The 17,463-nt window shown below is 35.2% G+C and overlaps 2 protein-coding genes across 2 annotated transcripts; one reads left to right on the top strand and one right to left on the bottom strand.

Moving 5' to 3' along the window:
* Nucleotides 1–431: 431 nt before the first annotated feature.
* LOC149556448 (DEAD-box ATP-dependent RNA helicase 15) lies at nucleotides 432–11,868 on the bottom strand. Its single transcript, XM_089830758.1, has 12 exons — nucleotides 11,636–11,868; nucleotides 5,983–6,108; nucleotides 5,747–5,847; nucleotides 3,459–3,631; nucleotides 3,104–3,335; nucleotides 2,899–3,017; nucleotides 2,149–2,205; nucleotides 1,869–2,053; nucleotides 1,389–1,533; nucleotides 1,220–1,303; nucleotides 1,074–1,137; nucleotides 432–964 (listed from the first exon to the last, which is right to left on the bottom strand). The coding sequence occupies exons 2-12, from the start codon at nucleotides 6,093–6,095 to the stop codon at nucleotides 954–956; spliced, it is 1,284 nt and encodes a 427-aa protein (XP_089686884.1). The 5' UTR covers nucleotides 6,096–6,108; nucleotides 11,636–11,868; the 3' UTR covers nucleotides 432–953.
* A 1,806-nt stretch (nucleotides 11,869–13,674) lies between these two features.
* LOC149556447 (uncharacterized) lies at nucleotides 13,675–16,285 on the top strand. Its single transcript, XM_089829849.1, has 2 exons — nucleotides 13,675–14,033; nucleotides 16,138–16,285. The coding sequence occupies exons 1-2, from the start codon at nucleotides 13,675–13,677 to the stop codon at nucleotides 16,283–16,285; spliced, it is 507 nt and encodes a 168-aa protein (XP_089685975.1).
* Nucleotides 16,286–17,463: the final 1,178 nt, after the last annotated feature.

The following is a 17,463-nucleotide window of genomic DNA, read 5'->3' as shown; positions in this document are numbered from 1 at the left end:
AAAATCATAAAACCATAATCCTAACAATTTCACATGCTTACACAGGATCATTGTTTATTCTCAAAGACTAACTTTAGTGGTCAGTCATTTTTGTTCCTTATACTAGACCAGCAACTTGTAAAATCATAAAACCATAACCCTAGCAACTTCAAATTGTTACACAGGATCATTGTTTATTCATAAAAACTAGCTGTTGCGTGATCATTGTTTATTTCTAAAAAGTAGCTGTAGTGTCATAAAAACATTACAGCTCTACCACAATCTCTTATACAAATATTGATACAATAAAACCATTAAACCTAACAAACCCTAACAATTTGAAACAAGTACAATTAGCCTTCGCATCTATGCATCATGCTTCCAAAAAGTACCATTGGAGCAGTTCATACACTAATTAGATTAGAGACATCAATACTCCAACTACTAACAAATATCGAACATGCAAATGCTATTAAAAAAAAAGCAGTGCTATCTCCATGGTGTATACTCCTGCAGATCGTACAAGCCGGTTGAATCAATCTTGCATTCGCTACTAGCCCTTCATTCTGGAAAAAACACACTTAAAGAGTCAACAGAAAACTAATCTGACCCAACCCAATCAAGCTTATGTTTAATGTTTTCATTTTAGTGAACTGATCAGACTTTAGTGCAGTTCTCACATCCTCAATCTCAGCTTAAGGCTGTTTAAAGGTTTGAATATTACATGTATGTTACAATCGGAATAAATTAAGCATTCAATGGAACTACAGCATCAAAATAGAAACATGGTCAACTCAAACCCACTGCAGAATTTCCCAGATAATGTCAGCGTACAGATGAAGTGGGATGTATATAAGAATAGCAGAGTACTACATCCTGCTTTAGCAAAATAAGCAGTTTCTCCATGTATGAGTTAAAACAAAATCCCCAACATCATCTTTCAAAAAGTTGAATTGCAGCATGCTTCTCCATTCTTAAGATGGCACTGCAATCAAACAGATATATTTAAACATACTTAAACAGGATAGTACCCAATAAAGAAGACTGTGATACAACAAAAGATCGAAATGGATAGAACTATACAAAAAACTTACTGTAAGTTGATGTGTCTATCTGTTCAGGAAGTTCCTTAATGTCAACTTCAAAACGCTCCTGGACCTGAAGAGAGATACAGGGACAAAAATTAACAAAGATATTGTGCCAGACTCAACTCTTTAAGAGACTGCAATACCGTGCATACCTGATTGAGCACATCCGAGTCTGCTGCAGAAGAAACAAAAGTGATTGCAAGACCCTTTGTACCAAATCTGCCAGCTCTTCCAACCTACAGGAAACATGTATCTTTCAATTTCTTTGAATCTAATATAGAAAGGAAAAGGTAACATTAAAGAATAAAAATTATTAGTTACCCTGTGCAAATAAGTATCAGCAGAATCCGGCATATCATAGTTGATGACAATATTAACACGTTCAATATCTATTCCTCTGCCAACCAAGTCAGTCGCAACAAGGATCCTCTTATGACCTTCCTTGAAACCTTTGTACCGAGTTAATCTGCATGAAAAATCACATATTAAAATTTTATTTCTAAAACTATCACAAGAAACACATTAGTATTTGTTAAACATAACTAAATCAAATGCTTAAGAGAAATTTTCATGAACCATCAGGAATTAAAAAAAGCACAATCTTTTTATCCCAAATATTCTCATAAATAATGTGTATACAACAACTGCAAAAAGCTTTATTTATGAATGAAGCAGCTAGCAATATGAGAAGGCAGAATTATACAAATTCAATTCAATTGCATATCCCAGATTAAAGAGCAAAGGGAATTGTTACATTAAGTGCCATGGTAGATTCAAAAAGAAAAACAGCACCAAACATACCTTTCTTCTTGTGGCATTCCAGAATGAATACAGATAGATGGAAAGTTGCACTCCACAAGAAGTTTGTTCAGCTCTGCAGCTCTGTTAACACTCTTGACGAATATCACAACTTGATTGAAATCCAGTGCATCAAGCAGATCATTCAGCTTCCGGTTCTTCTCCAGCTCACTCAGTTTGATGTAGTGCTGCAAGAATCTCAAGACATAAATACCAGATGCAACAAAAGAGAGAATGGTTTACTATTTTAGCGGACATTATTTAACTCAAATAAATTCAATACCTGAACTAAACCATGAAGTGTCAATTTTGCCTCATCGTCAACGTATATCTCCATAGGCTGTAAACGGAAACAAATGTGTGTAACATTAGGTGGTGTGATCGCCATCAAGAGCCAACAGTGCCACAACAATCCCCTCATTGATCCAAGGAGCACATGTTGAATGAAAAGTACTGAAAAGGTTCAACTAGCAGCTTCGTGGTCCAATATACCGTCCCTGAATTCTGAATTTAATACTTCGCTATATCATTGAATTAATTATTTGTATTGTTGTTACAAAACCAGTAACAGAGGCCACATGTAACCCATGTCTCCACCATGTACAATGAACGAAAGTTGGCCACCATAGAAAATGCAGCTCTGCACTACCTCTAAGGCAGCTCCATTCTTGCGAATGCAAAGAAAAGGATTTAGGTAACATGCAATCCCAACTTTGGAATTACAATAAAGCTATGGCAGTCCAGTATTGATGACCGAAGATGAGAAAGCAGAGGCAAACAAGGGCTTGACTAAGAAATACAGAACTTCAGGGAAACATGAATCGCCTTTGCAAATGTGTGCTACCAACTTATGCAAAAACATGAATCACCTTTGAAAGGGTTAAATAAACATCATAAGATCAATACAACAGAAATAAGCGTAACTAGTATTCCATCTGAATAAAGCCAATTTAAACGAACTAACTAGTTTCCCAATCATTAAAGTAATATATAATGTAGGATTAAACAGGTCAACTTATACAGAAGACATTACATCTTGCATGAATCTCTTGCAGACAGGGCGGATCTCCTTGCTCAGAGTGGCAGAGAACATCATAACTTGCTTGTCATGAGGGGTCATCTTGAAAATCTCCTGGACATCTCTCCGCATGTCTACAGCATTGAAAAAATCAAAAACCATACCATAGTAAACAGACTCTGTAATCAGAATCTATTTAAAAAGATATCTACTGACATACCAAGTGATTCCAGCATTCTATCACACTCATCAAGGATAAAATGTCTGACATTTTTGAGACTCAAATCTTTTTCCCTTGCTAGAGCAAGTATCCTTCCAGGAGTACCCACCACTATGTGTGGACACTCATTTTTTAGCAATGCTTTATGGACTTTAATGTTTACCCCTCCATAGAATACAGCCACCTTCAAGTCTGTTAAATAAGTGATAAATCTCTCAAATTCATGGCATATCTGCAATGTAAAACAGAACTGGTAAGGAACCCTTATTAATGGCAATAACTAAGTATAAAGTAACCACAAAAGCCCAGTTATGAAAGAAAAAATTCCACTGTATCAGTCCATAAATTAAAATACCTGATATGCCAACTCTCGAGTATGACACAAGACAAGAGCTGCAACTTGCCCAGGAACAGGTTCAATCTGTTGCAGTGTGGAAAGAACAAAAACTGCGGTCTTTCCCATTCCAGACTTAGCCTGGCAAATCACATCCATCCCTAGGATGGCCTGGGGAATGCATTCATGTTGTACTGATAGAATCAAACAAAATAAAGTGATATCTCAGTTAGGACATTCACAATTGGGCTGATTTCGGAATAGTTTAAGATAGCCATCATTATGCTCCAACTTTAGAGGCACAGTGCAAGTAAATTACCTGCAGAACATTTACATGAAGTTATTAAAGAGACTATTTCAACAAAAATTATAAGTACTCAGTAGTCAATCAATGAGCACCATGATAATTACATCATCTTCAGTCCAACAAATAGCATTTTGATATATCTCACTGTCATTTTGGGATTGAATTCAGACGTCAGATATGTACATAACTTATGAAACACAAATTTCAAGTATTAAAGAAAATTGGTTCATATTTTCCATTAATTAGCATATATAGTAAACCATGTATAAAGCAATTTAAGAGTCTCTATAACCAAGTTTACAAATCTATAATCACATCACAAATATGTGATTGAGACTTCTTTAGAGTTATATTTATATTCTATAATACACTTTAGCAATGAAATGCTCCAAACAAGAACATATCAAATATATTGTCATTCAATAAACAAGAAAAGTTAATTCAAATAGAGTTATAATCTCATAGCAGGGTAATTGGGTACCTCTACCCTTATCTTCCTTAAATTCTAGCAGGGGATATCGATGCTGTAAGTGTGGATGTAAAGACTGGGAGGTGCTGTCAAGCCTGAGCATTCTTCCAGCTTCTTAGAGGATAATACAGATCTCTAAAACTTTGTTGACATAAAGCCATAGAATGAAATGTTCACTTGGAAAAACAGGTGGGATGCTGATGCTATTTCTCAGAGGTTAGACAGGTTCCATGTGTCCAATTTTTGGGTCCGAGATAGTCAGACAACTTTACTTGAACTAGAGGATATTAACAGATAAAGAAAAGAAAAGACATCACCTAGGCATTTCAGATATTTACAAATTGAATCTTCATGCTTAAAGCCATAAATGCTACATTCCTTGATCTAATTCCAAAAGGAGAAAGAGCTGATTCATTGGACCTCTTAATACCCACAGCCCTGTACATATAGTCTACAAATTCATTACTAAATTGATTGTGGAGAGACGGAAGTCATGGCTTATACCTCTCTAAATTTGGAGGAGCAAGTGGATTTTGTTGCTGGTAGACAGATTTTGGGTGGGGTTGTGGTTGCAAGAGACGCTATTCATTCCAGGACTTTCTGCATAAGGATTTGAAAGCTTTTGGGATTGGCAACATGTGGATCAAGTGAGTCACGAGTTATCACTCTTGGTTCTCGGTTCTCATTAATGGTGAGTACTCAAAGATGTTTGGAGCTTCTTGGGGTCTTCACCAAGATTCAGAGCTGAAAATGGAGTGATAGAGGGCATCCCACTCTCATTTACAGTTTATGGATGATGTTACTCTGATTAGATTAGCTAAAGATAACAAGGCAGTGAATCAAAGAAGATCATCTCTGTTCAAAGGATTAATAAAAACAAGTCCTCTTTAGACCTAAGACTTTTCTTCTACTGGGACTGTGACACTTTAATCAGCAATTCAAGTTCTTCCCTTTGCAGGTGTTTTGTGCAGGGAGCTCCTTGGATGTGTGTTCCGTGCAATGACAATGAGAAAAGCTCTAGACATATTTCCCTCCTACGTCCCCTCTCTAATAAAATTTGGCAGACATTTGTTGGTTCAGTTCTGTGGAATCCCAAAGACACTCTCGGATATTAGAGGAGCTTGTTATGGAAGACAATAGAAATTATTTGCATCTTTTGAGCAAGCCCTGATTAGTTAGTTTGACCTTTGCTAGTTGGACTGTTGAAGCAGGTTGGTTTTTTTTTTTTTCATTTTTAAAAAACATACTGACTGACTTTTTTAAGTAACAAATTCATTTCTTGAAGCATTTGATGCAGGAGCACATAAAAGCAAACTACTATGTTTAGTTTATAGATATCATCAACTTACAAAACACAGGCTCGTAGTGCTCCTTCACCAAAACATTGTATTTTAAATTTTGACATCTAAAGAAGTGCCAGGATAAACATAAAATAAGTTCCACCAAATTTAAATTCAAACACCATGACAGTAAACTGTATAACCTTTAGGCATGAAATGTGAACCTACATTTAAGCGTCTTATAAAGACATACCTTCTGAGGGATGTTCAAATCCAGAGTCTACAATTGCTCGGAGTAACTCTGGCTTCAAAAGGAAATCCCTAAAGCCTGAACTATGGATGCCAACATAGCCTCTAAAAAATCAAAAGGACATTATTTATCAGTAAGTCATTTTTTGAACAGTAATATATCAGCACATGCTAATTATTTGCACTAAATGATACAAAAATGAATTTTCCAAAACTATTGAAATTATACATGACACTTACTTCTTTACAGTTTCACCAGTACCCCTTACAGCGATTGATTCCTGAGCCACATCTTCTTCCTCATAATCAAGAAGCTCCTCCTGGTATGTATCACTCTCCTTCATTTCGCCCATTCTGCCTTAAATTCTGCAAAGTACATAGCAGAATAAAGCATTAAGAAAAATCAAATCGACAAAAGAATAATAAAATCCGATCTGCTTAGGACGCCAAACCCATATTTGAAAGATATACATTTATTAGTGATAGACTACAATCTAAATTTTATATGTATACAGTCTGAAGGTGCAATCCACCAAAGCAACTCATTTAAGAAAAAAAATCTTGAATACTAATATTTGATCAATATGCGAAGTTGCTGTTTAAATTTCCATACTTTTGCTTTTAACTTTTACTCTAGCAAAATAAGTGAAAGAGTCAAACTTCTACGCAGCCTATTCAAAACTAAAGATTCTAGAAGGTAGAATAAACATAACACCTTAGCAGAAGACCAAATTTTGTTGCGGATAAACCGATAAAAGATTTTGCCTACAGCGTGTGTGCCTATTAGCAACTTAGTCAAAAGTGCCCATGTTCCGACAAAAGTTGATGTCCAGATTTCAATAGTTTTACTGGTTGATTTATTCCTCCAACACATTAGTAGAGCCAAAAAGTTTCAACTTATATAAAAGATCAATCTCTATTTTTGTGAATCCCCCAAATCAATGTCTACTGTCCCTGACACCTGGGATTTTGATGATACCACTTTTGCTCAAATTTAGATAGAACTGGATATCTCAAAATTATTCCAAGCAAAAGACAGACTCAGTATAGGCCTCCATTTCAATTAAGCAATATGATTACGAATATCAAGTCCTTCATTGTCACAGGCATTATGCAACAAGCCATGTAGCTTCAGATTGTTCAAGCCAGAAACAAAAAAAAAACATGATCCACAACTTGGTTTATCGATACAAAGCCCCACAACACTTAATTGTTGAGGAGAAGCAGGACAAGGTGTTTTCAAAGTCTTCTAAGAGAGCTCCTTCAGAGCCTGAATCTTCTTCAGCAACTGGAGTTTTATTGTTACAGGAATCTTCTCAAGCTCAAAACGGAACCCTTCAAGAACGATATGGTTGCCTCTTGTGGGGCTGATGATTGCAACTCCCCCTACCAAGCCCCTCCCACTCTTCCAGGTTTTCAATAAAACATCTGATATTTTAAGAGAGGAGCCCCCTGTTCAATATTAGCAAAGTGCTATGGCTATGCTTTTAGACATAGTTGGAAAACTCTCACTCGACAAAAACTCGCGAAGCCCCTAAAAGTTTAATTGGGAAAAAATAGACCAATTTTTATTAAAAAAACTCAGGAACCTTAAAAATCCGCTAGAATTTAATTAGAAATACATTTTTTTGCAAAATTCAATGAAAAGATGCATTTAATGAGTTAATGAAAGAGAACACAAAAGGAACAAGAAGAGTTTATATATATATATATATATATATATATGCCTCCCAACGCAGAGTATTAACTGGCAAACAAAATGAATCATTTTTTCCTTTTATCATGTTGTCTTCTAACGCAGGTGAGTGACTTTCAGAAACCCACCAAGTCCGATTACTCGGTGATTAAATGCAAAAAATGGCAAGTTTTTACTCTGCAATTAAATCTGCCAAAAACTCACATGAGTAAATAAACTCGCCAATTATGCCAACTATGCCTTTAGATTCTGCTGATGAGGTACTGTCCTGTGGTAAGGGGGATGAGATTATTTTGAGGGGCCTCTCCCCTGGTAAAGGTGATTGGAGAACTATCTTGCACAATCCTTTCAACTAAATTAAAATGTAGATGATTGGGATGTTGAACTGTTGTGTTTAATTGACATAGTTTATGCTCATTTGTATGGACCAATTGGTTACTTTCTCTTATGCATGAGCCCTAAATTAAAATGCAGCTGAATGCCATGTTAAACATTAGTTTTTAATTTGACATGGTTTATGCTCATCTGGGGTGAGCCAATTGTTACTTTATCTTCCACAGTAGCCCCAATAGGACAGCCAATCAACCTATCAAACAACCACCCTTAATTCTGGCCACAACTCAATGTACAGAATATAAAGAGAACAACAAATATAATAGTAGCAACAATCAAATTGCAGTGCAAAAAAAAGTAAAAGAAGCCATTCACAAACAATTTAAAACACAAAAGCAGCAAATTCATCATACCCAAAAAACTTCCATTACCTGCTATGTCACTTATTAACATGTTAAACACAAAATTAAACATCAAACAAAATTCTAAACTTCAATACAAAAATACTTCCGACAAGAAGACAAAATCTAATAGTTAAACAAAAATATCATCTATTAAACAAAATTCTAAACTTCAATACAAAAATACTTTTGACAAAAAGATAAAATTAATAATTAAACAACTCCTCATCTACTAACAATTGTAAATAATTTTATTCAGTCCAATCAACAAAAGTTGTGGTAATTGAAATATCAAAACAACTGTGATAAGAGAAACAAGTTCAAACCATTCAAGCAAACATGCTTGGGACAATATTCATCATGTTGTTAAACGACCATGGCAGACTCGTAAGTCCCATAGGAGAGCTCACAAACAGGAAACCCAAGCAACAAGTCACTCAAAGACAAATCTACTTTAAGAGCAACCCGATAGTTACAGATAAAAATACATTTCTCAACCTTCAAACGACTCACAGGTTTTAAAGCACCAAAGTTTCCTAAAGACATAATCACATACTGGTTCAATAACATTTAACTTTGACGAATATAAACATCGAATCCACTAAATTATTCTTTGACAAATGATCTAAAAGGACCCAATACGTCAGAAAATTATAAGATTAAAAAGTAATTAGTAATTTACTTAAGATACCATTTAACTAAAACAACAATATACCTGGCACATATAGTCTAACAAAAGAAACAGTTCGAAAAATGTACACAAATTAGGGGAGGAGCCTCAGTCTCCAGACAAATAAACACTATGAAGGGCAAAAGATACATTGTTCGTATAAAAGAAGCGGAAAAAAAACTCCTCAATTCAAATTTTCAAACCTTCAACGCCATAAAATTTTGAGTCCATTATAATAGCACGAATGCTGGATTTTAACTGCCAAAACCTTTATCAATTAACATTTCACATCATATTCCATTTTTTTTTATTGCTATATATCCTGGTGATGGATCAAAGTGCAATGCTAAACATTGATAGAAAGGTTTAGCCAATCAATCCAGAAACTTCAAATCAATTTCAAATCCTCTACCAATTAAATACTTAAGTTGTAACATGGCGCACAAAAGAAGAAGTTCTCACCTTTACATTTTTTTCATAATAATCTAACAGACAGCAACAACAAAATTTTAAAGGAAACTAAGATGCCTATATTTTGAACTACTTTTTGCTGATAGCATTGCTTTAGAGAAACTCATTTCTAGGGAATTTTAATTAAATATCAAATTTTCCCAAGTTCAATCCAAAAAAATTTAAAAACGGTGTTGCCAATACACCAATTAAAAAAACTAACACTTATTCCAACTAAAAAGACTACTGGAAAAAGATGAAAAAGCCCTGAATCTTCTTTAAAAAAAAAAAGATTATGTAAGACCTACTAACACACATTCCAATTAAGAAGACTTCTGGAAAAAGATGAAAAAGCCCCGAGTCTTCTTTATGAAACATTAAAATAAAGAGATTATATAAGACCTAAGCTTCAAGTGTGGTGTTTGCATTCAGGTAATATAAAACCCATATCACACAGTGTCTTGTCCAGAGCTTCAAAAACAAATCGTACAAATTCCAAATAATACACAGCAATAATTATTGCATTCCTGAAATAAAAATTAAACACCAAGGTGATTTAGCTTTTAAATTTTACTGCATTACACAAAAGAGTCAGTTTCACCTTTTTATCACAATTTAACTCTCAACAAATAACTAAAAATATAATATAACTTGTGATAAATAAATTCAATCACACCTACTTTTCATCGATAGCATTGCTCTAAGGAAGTTCATTCAGAGATTTATAATGAAAGATTAAATTATCCCAAGGTCATTTCCTCAAAAGCATAAAAACTGTTGCAATGCAAACGATTAAAAACTAATACTTGCATTCAAATAAAAGAACTTCTTAACAATCAATAACAAACCCAAGATTTTCTTTAATAATACAAATGCAATGATCACATTAAAGTAAAACACAGCAAATGAAGCCTGCATAATCCGTTAGCACTCAAAGCTTCAAAAACCACTCATATAAATTGCAAAAAACTCATGGGGTTTGAGCCAAAAAAACATGGATTGAACGAGAGTTATCACCGACTTGATCCTATAATTTAAAATAAGTCTGCTTTAAATTTATTAAACAAGAACAGAATCAAAACAATTTACCAAGAACAGGGTGCTCATATTTCACACTGCACCTTAGTGCCAGAGCAGAGAGAGTTACACCATCCGAAAACTCAAAACAAGGATGATGATCACAGGATCAATTCCACCAGATTCATCCGTGCAGGAACGGAGGAGGCTAGCTTATGGGGGTAGAGTTATAGTGGTTTACAAATTTGTTTGACGGGTCCCAAAAGGTATTTGATTACATACTCATATATATCGTGCTAGCTACCCAGCTTCCAAATAAATATGCTAAATCCTAAAAATACAGCCACAAAAAAAAGCAATCATATAACAAACACAAACCCTGTTCAATACAGCCCAACCAAAATGCATCTCGCCCATAAAGACTTCCAAATTCAATCCAAAACAAACAAGAAAACCTGTCTGCAGACTTCGATCCAGATAAAAGATAATTATTTCCCTCTAAAAAAGAAGGAAAAACAAAAACTTTAGGGCTCCTTCAAACCCAAAAAATTACTACATGTGGTCTTGAATCCAACCAAAATTTCAAACAACGATTTTCCCTTTGCTATATAAAGACCTTATAGGGCTCCATCCAACAAAGAAACACGTAGATATTTCTTAAGAAGAAAATTGTCTGCGTCATAGACCTACCACTGCCGTGAAAGGAACATTAACCCTTGCATTTACCTCAAGCAATCTCCGTTTACAGTTTTAAACCCTGAACTTAAAAAATAATTTAAAAAATACGAGGGCAGAGTTAAATATAATTAGAAAAACCTCGTAGTATGAGACATGAAACAGGTGCGTGAACCCTTTAAATCCAAAAAACAAAGACTATATAAAAACTGCAGAGCTTCGGAAACAATAGATTTAAAAATCGTAAAAAATTTTTGCAACGACTCTGCAAGATCATTCATACACATGCACAAACCCTTCCGAGTCCAAAAACTAAAGACTTCATAAAAACTGTAGAGCTTCGTAAACAATAGACTTTAAATTCGTAAAATTTCTTTGCAAAAACTCTGCAATATTATTCATACAGGTGTAAGAACTCTTCGAATCCAAAACTAAAGACTTTATAAAGTCTATCGAGCTTTGCAAACGATAGATTTTAAATTCGTAAAATTTCTTTGCAAAAACTCTGCAAGATCATTCATACGTTAACGAATCATCATCAAAGTGCCCTTAATAAGCATGAGAGAACTAGCATAAATGAGTACAATAGTGAGAAAAAAGAATATTTATCATTTCAAAACCCTAAAGGCGAAACTTGACCAGATCGCTTACCGGAAATAACAAAGCGAGAATCAAACGCGCGACTTCTGCAACCTGAAGAAACCGATGAAAGAATGATAATAACAATGCGAATCGAGGGAAAGGGGGAAAAGAAGAAGAAGAAACCCTGGGTATGCCAACGCGCTGGAAGTTTAAACGCTGACGGGTTTCTGCCCTTAGGGTTTCTACGAATTATTTTTATTTGATTTATAAGCTATGGTAGAGTTTGTTAACCAGAAAATAACAGAGCTTTACACAAACCAGTACAGTAATATATGTTTGGTTGGTGTCGGTGTTTAGAAGTCGGGCTAAGTAATATATGTTTGGTTGGTGTCGGTTTTTAGAAGTCGGGCTCTATTGATACGAAAGCCCGAGTTATAAAAACTTATCTGGAGGAGGAGAAAAGTATTATTAGTCCCTGCCTATTGTTGTTTTCATTAGATTCAATTTTTTTAAGAATATACTAGCAGTTGTACGTTTTTGTAAGCATAATTATAGGAGTGATATATTTAATGGGATGAAAAATGACATAATTATTATTAATAATGAGGTTTTGAACAAAAGAATAGACTTCAACATGACATAAAATATAATAGTTTTAATTTTAGAGAATCAAAATAAACAAGAATAGAACTTTGAGAATACATGACTAAATGTGAAATCTTAAATTAATAGTATGGAAGAGCAAGGAATATTAATTGAGCAACATGTTTAGATCACGTGTGGATATTATTTCTAAAGACAATTCTAACAATTTTATTTTAAATTAACTACAAAAACTGTTATGAAAATTTGAGAGAAACTTATTATTGAAAAATAACATATTATTGGTAAGCTAGAATTCGCATATACATGCAAATTCTCAGGTACGCCTAATCTCATTTTAGAAGATGATCTATATATCATATGCAATGCAAATGATGTTGAGTTTGGCTCATTCCTTTAGCCTTTACCTCTCCCTACACACATGAATTTGACATATTTAGCCCCAATTTATTGACATAAGTATTGTAAATAGTCAGAAACTTTTCAATTAATCACATAAATATTCATACATCAACCCTAGTATAGTTCATATCAACCTAAATCAAGTAGTTTGTCCTCCTAAGACTATTTTTGTTGCCTTGAACTCAACCATATAGATGTAGACTTGACCACCATCTTGGCAATATTTAAATTTAAAAATTAGAACTCAATTCTATTATGTTTTTTCCTTGTGTTGATTAAGTAGACATTTTTAAAAATGTGATGATATGTGTTAGTATTTATGACATTTGGTTAAGTTTTATCATCCAAAGATCTTATCCTCTATATTTTATTCACATAATTTTATATTAAATCACTTTAATTAGTATTAAGCTTTCAATACAATTGTAAATAATTTTTTCCTTCAAATATTAAAAAAGAGCTAATAATGTGAATATAAGTCAAGAAAATAATCAAGGGAAACTCTATATTGAGTAGGTTCAAATATAGATATAAAGAACAAATCCAAAAACTAAACTTAGACTTGAAAATTTGATATCAAATCAAGTATAAATTCAATAGGTAGTTGTGCCAAATGTACTTTTCACAAATAGCTAGTCACGAGTTTAGGTTTATGTATAGAATTAAGGTTAGACTATGAGTTTACACAATTCTTGGTATGATGGTTAAGGATAAAAAGGTTTGTATTAGGGTAATTTAAGGTTATAGTTTAGCAATTAAGAATAAGGATTACCATTAAGAGTTGGGGGTTAAGATTTAACATCTAGTATTTAGCAATATGTGTAGGAATAGTGTTATGATATGGGTTTACATCGTTGTTAGAATTATGTTTAAGGTTAGAGTTTGTATTAGGGTTAGCTCTTAGGATAAGGATAAATTGTTAGGATTATAATTTTTAAAACCATGCTTTATCATTTAGGATTAATAATAACAACAACTATAATTTTATAATTACTCATTTCCAATCGAATAGTCACAGTTGGAAACTGATTAATATCTATGCACCTAATAGCAGATTAGGGAGGAAGGAAATGTATGACAAGTTGATAAGGATATCTGAAACTATGTTGGAGGAGAAATGGATGTGTATGGGTGATTTCAATACCCCTCTTTACCATTCGGAGAAGAGGGGAGGCAACAGAGAATGTCAGGAGAGCTTTCAAGATCTAAGTGAATTTACGGGGAAGCTGGACTTCATGGATGTGGAGTTGAGGGGTAACCCATACACCTGGACTAATAATAGGAAAGGCGAAGATCTCATTCAGGTTAGGCTGGACAGATTATTACTGTCAGGGAATTGGAATAGCATGGGCAACTCCTACTTGGAAAATCTCAACAGAACGGTCTCTGACCACTCACCCATTTTATTCTGTTGGGAGGATGGCTATAAAGGGGGAAAGAAACCTTTCAGATATGAAATAATGTGGGAATCACATCCGAAATTCAAAGATAAGATTCAAGAGTGGTGGAATGTAAGAATAGAGGGTACTGCAATGTACAGGCTTACCCGGAAACTAGATAATATCTGAAGAAATGTCAGAGCTTGGGCTAAAAGTTCATTTGGGGATCTATTTAAAGGTAAAGGAGAAGTAGAGGAAAAGCTAAAAAAACTCCAAGGGGCTATTGCAGAAGGGAATAACTCGGAGGAGAATATTCAGGAAGAGGAAAAACTTAGAAGGAGGTGGAAAGAGATCCTGCAAAAGGAGGAAATTTTCTGGAAACAAAGATCTAGAATCCAATGGCTGGAGGAAGGGGATAAAAATACCACCTTCTTTCACAGATCTGCTTCTAACCACAAAAGAAGAAACATTATCTCAAAACTAAGTGAAGAAGGAGGAAGGGTATTGAAAGAGCAGGAGGAAATGGGGAAACTTGTGGTTGATCACTTCAGTAAGGCGCTTAAGGAAGATAACTTTGGTGGGAACTAGGTGATTAGGAGAAGTCTGATTAATTCAATCCCAAGGAGTATAAGAGAAGAGGAAAATGATTAGATCCTTGGTAAGATCTCGGAAGAGGAAGTGAAAAAGGCAGTGTTCTTAATGAAAGCTTTTAAGGCCCCGGGCCCTGATGGCTTCCCACCTGCTTTCTTTCAGCATTTCTGGGAAGTGATCAAATCAGAAGTTATTTGGGCGACTAGGGATTTTTTCAGAACTGGCAAAATACTACGGAGCATAAATAAGACCTTTATTGCACTAGTTCCTAAAAATTCCAATCCTCTGAATTTGAATAATTTTAGACCTATAAGTCTATGTAATACTATTTACAAGGTCTTTGCCAAGGTTTTAGTGAACAGATTAAAGCCTTTCTTGGAAAAAATTATTGGTAGTCCTCAGAAGGGGTTTGTGCGAGGGAGGCAAATCCTTGATGCGGCTATTTCAACCCATGAGGTTATCCATTCAATGGAAAAGAGCAGGCAACCTGGAATGGCATTCAAGTTAGACATTTCCAAAGCTTATGATAAGGTCAAGTGGGACTTCCTTCAGGATGTTCTAGAAAGAATTGGATTTAACAATAGGATTATAAACTTGATCATGTTGATGGTGAGCTCAATGCAGTACTCCGTCCTACTAGATGGGTCCCCATGGGGTAACATAATGGTAGGAAAAGGTTTAAGATAGGGTGACCCCCTCTCACCTTACCTATTTATCATGGTTGTTGAAGTCTTGGGAAGCTCATTTTGTAAATTAGTTGATTCGGGCTGCATTAAAGGTGTGAAACCAGCCACTAATGTTGAAGCTAAGGTTATCCAACAATTTGTGGATGACACCTTCCTATTTGGATAATCTTCAATCATGGAGGTTGAAGCCTGGAAAATGATTTTACATAATTATGAAGAAAGCTCAGGGTAACGGGTGAACTACCATAAAAGCAAGATTTATTTCTTTAACACTGATCCTTCACTTCAAAGAAGGATTAGGAAAATTTTGGATTGCCAATTTGCTTGCCTCCCAGACACTTATTTAGGCCTCCCCCTCACTACAAAGGAGGTGTCTAATGAACTTTGGAATTCGATAGTGGAGAGAATTCAAGAAGCTTGCAGGGTGGAAAGGGAAGATATTAAGCAATGCCGAAAAACTTCAACTGATTGCTGCTACCCTTCAGGGAATCCCTATTTATTTCTTATCCATATTTAAGATTAATCTTAATATGGCCGAGAAAATTGAGAGAATTCAAAAGAATTTCTTGTGGTCAGGTACTAAAGAGAAAAATAAATTGAATTTGGTCAACTGGGAGGAGTTGTGTAAACCAAAAGCTAAGGGGGGGCTTGGGATTAGAAGAATGAAAGACCTTAATAAAGCTCTCCTTACAAAAATTGGATGGAGACTAGCAGAAGGAAACACGGGGTGGGAAAATATTATGAAAGCTAAATATTTGTCTAATACCTCCTTTCGGTGGAACCTGTATAATAATGACCTCCCGAGTGGTTCAAAGATCTGGCAAAACATTATTAGAAATAGAGGACTACTAAGAGAAGGATTGAGGTGGATTATGGGCAATGGCTTCAATATAAGGTTTTGGGAAGACAGGTGGATGGAGGGAAAATCACTGGCTTTAAGTAAATATCGTGGTTTAAAGGAACTCCTTAAGGAGGATATAGGGGTTAGAGTGGGAGACTACATTGATCAGGGGAGGAGATGGAAGAAGTTGTTGAAGGAGGAGTATCCGCGGGGATAGGTATTCTCATAGAGGAACTTGAAGAACTAATAAAGGAACAAAGGATCCCAATGCTGCCACAGGAAGATGTTTTAGCTTGGGATTTAACTTCGACTAGGAACTTCACTGTCAAATCTGCTTATACCCTAATGTTCAGTAAGGAACTATGCCCAACTACGTGGAGTAAGGTATGGATCAGTAACCTTATACCTAAGATTAATTTCTTTTGGTGGACGGTTCAACATGGAAAAATCCTAACAATCGATAATTTGAAAAAAAGGGGATTCTACATAACAAACCGTTGCTGCCTTTGTGAACATAAGGAAGAAAGTATTTACCACCTTTTCATTGAATGTCAGTTTGCAGTTGACATCTGGACTAAGGTTTGGGAAAGATTGGTGGTGGTATGGGTCATGAAAGATAACTTGGGACAGTTTGTGGATAATTGGGATTGCCCATTCCATCATCCAAGACTAATCCTCTTATGGAAGTTTATCCCACCATATGTATGCTAGCACATATGGAAAGAAAGGAATAACAGGATATTCAGGGGAGAAAATAGGATGGTTGAAGTGGTTTTTGGAGTGATGAACAAACTGTTGAAGGAAAATATAAGAGTAGCTAAATACAAGATGCCAAAGGAAGAACCAAAAGAATTGAAGGCATTGTGGCTGAGAATTGGGGTTGTCAAGAGGACTTCTTCCTTTTTGATAACTCTGCTAGGAGGAGGAGATGACAGACAATATGGAGACCACCCAACATCACACAATATAAACTAAATTTTGACGAAGCTACGAAAGGAGGACAGGGAGCAGCTGGTGGTGTGCTGAGAGACAGGAATGGTGATGTTCTATTGGTTTATGCATGCCAGGTGGGGATTGGTAGCAATAATGTGGCAAAAGCTATGGCATTATTATGGGGTCTACAACTCTCTAGGGAAAGAAACATTTTAGAGTTAACTATAGAAGGGGACTCCAAATTGTTGATCGATTGGGTAAAGGGGGAGGCAAAATTGGGATGGAAGATTAGAAATATCATCCTGGATATTAAAAATATATTGGAGGAAATGAGAATGGTCCACCTGCAGCATATCTACCGAGAGGGTAATCAAGTGGTAGACGCTGCGGTTGCCATGGGCTTTAACGTTAGGGCAATCACATGCTGGGAAAATTTAGTTGATATCAACGAAAATCTAAGGA

Source organism: Cupressus sempervirens, chromosome 5, assembly GCF_028749045.1.
Source record: "Cupressus sempervirens isolate cs-2001-9-10 chromosome 5, ASM2874904v1, whole genome shotgun sequence".
In the NCBI taxonomy this organism is placed as follows: domain Eukaryota; kingdom Viridiplantae; phylum Streptophyta; class Pinopsida; order Cupressales; family Cupressaceae; genus Cupressus; species Cupressus sempervirens.
The sequence above is the reverse complement of the archived record's forward strand: the minus strand, read 5'-3'. Positions and strand labels throughout refer to the sequence as shown.

Bases quoted from the DNA above. Each gene is read 5' to 3' on its own strand.
- LOC149556448 (XM_089830758.1), bottom strand. From the start codon at position 6,095: ATGGGCGAAATGAAGGAGAGTGATACATACCAGGAGGAGCTTCTTGAT. The intron at 5,848-5,982 runs GTAAGTGTCATG...TTGATTTTTTAG, and splicing joins ACTGGTGAAACTGTAAAGAA to AGGCTATGTTGGCATCCATA. The intron at 1,138-1,219 runs GTATGCACGGTA...ATCTCTCTTCAG, and splicing joins ACTCGGATGTGCTCAATCAG to GTCCAGGAGCGTTTTGAAGT.
- LOC149556447 (XM_089829849.1), top strand. From the start codon at position 13,675: ATGTTGGAGGAGAAATGGATGTGTATGGGTGATTTCAATACCCCTCTT. The intron at 14,034-16,137 runs GTGGGAATCACA...TTGGGAAGACAG, and splicing joins CCTTTCAGATATGAAATAAT to GTGGATGGAGGGAAAATCAC.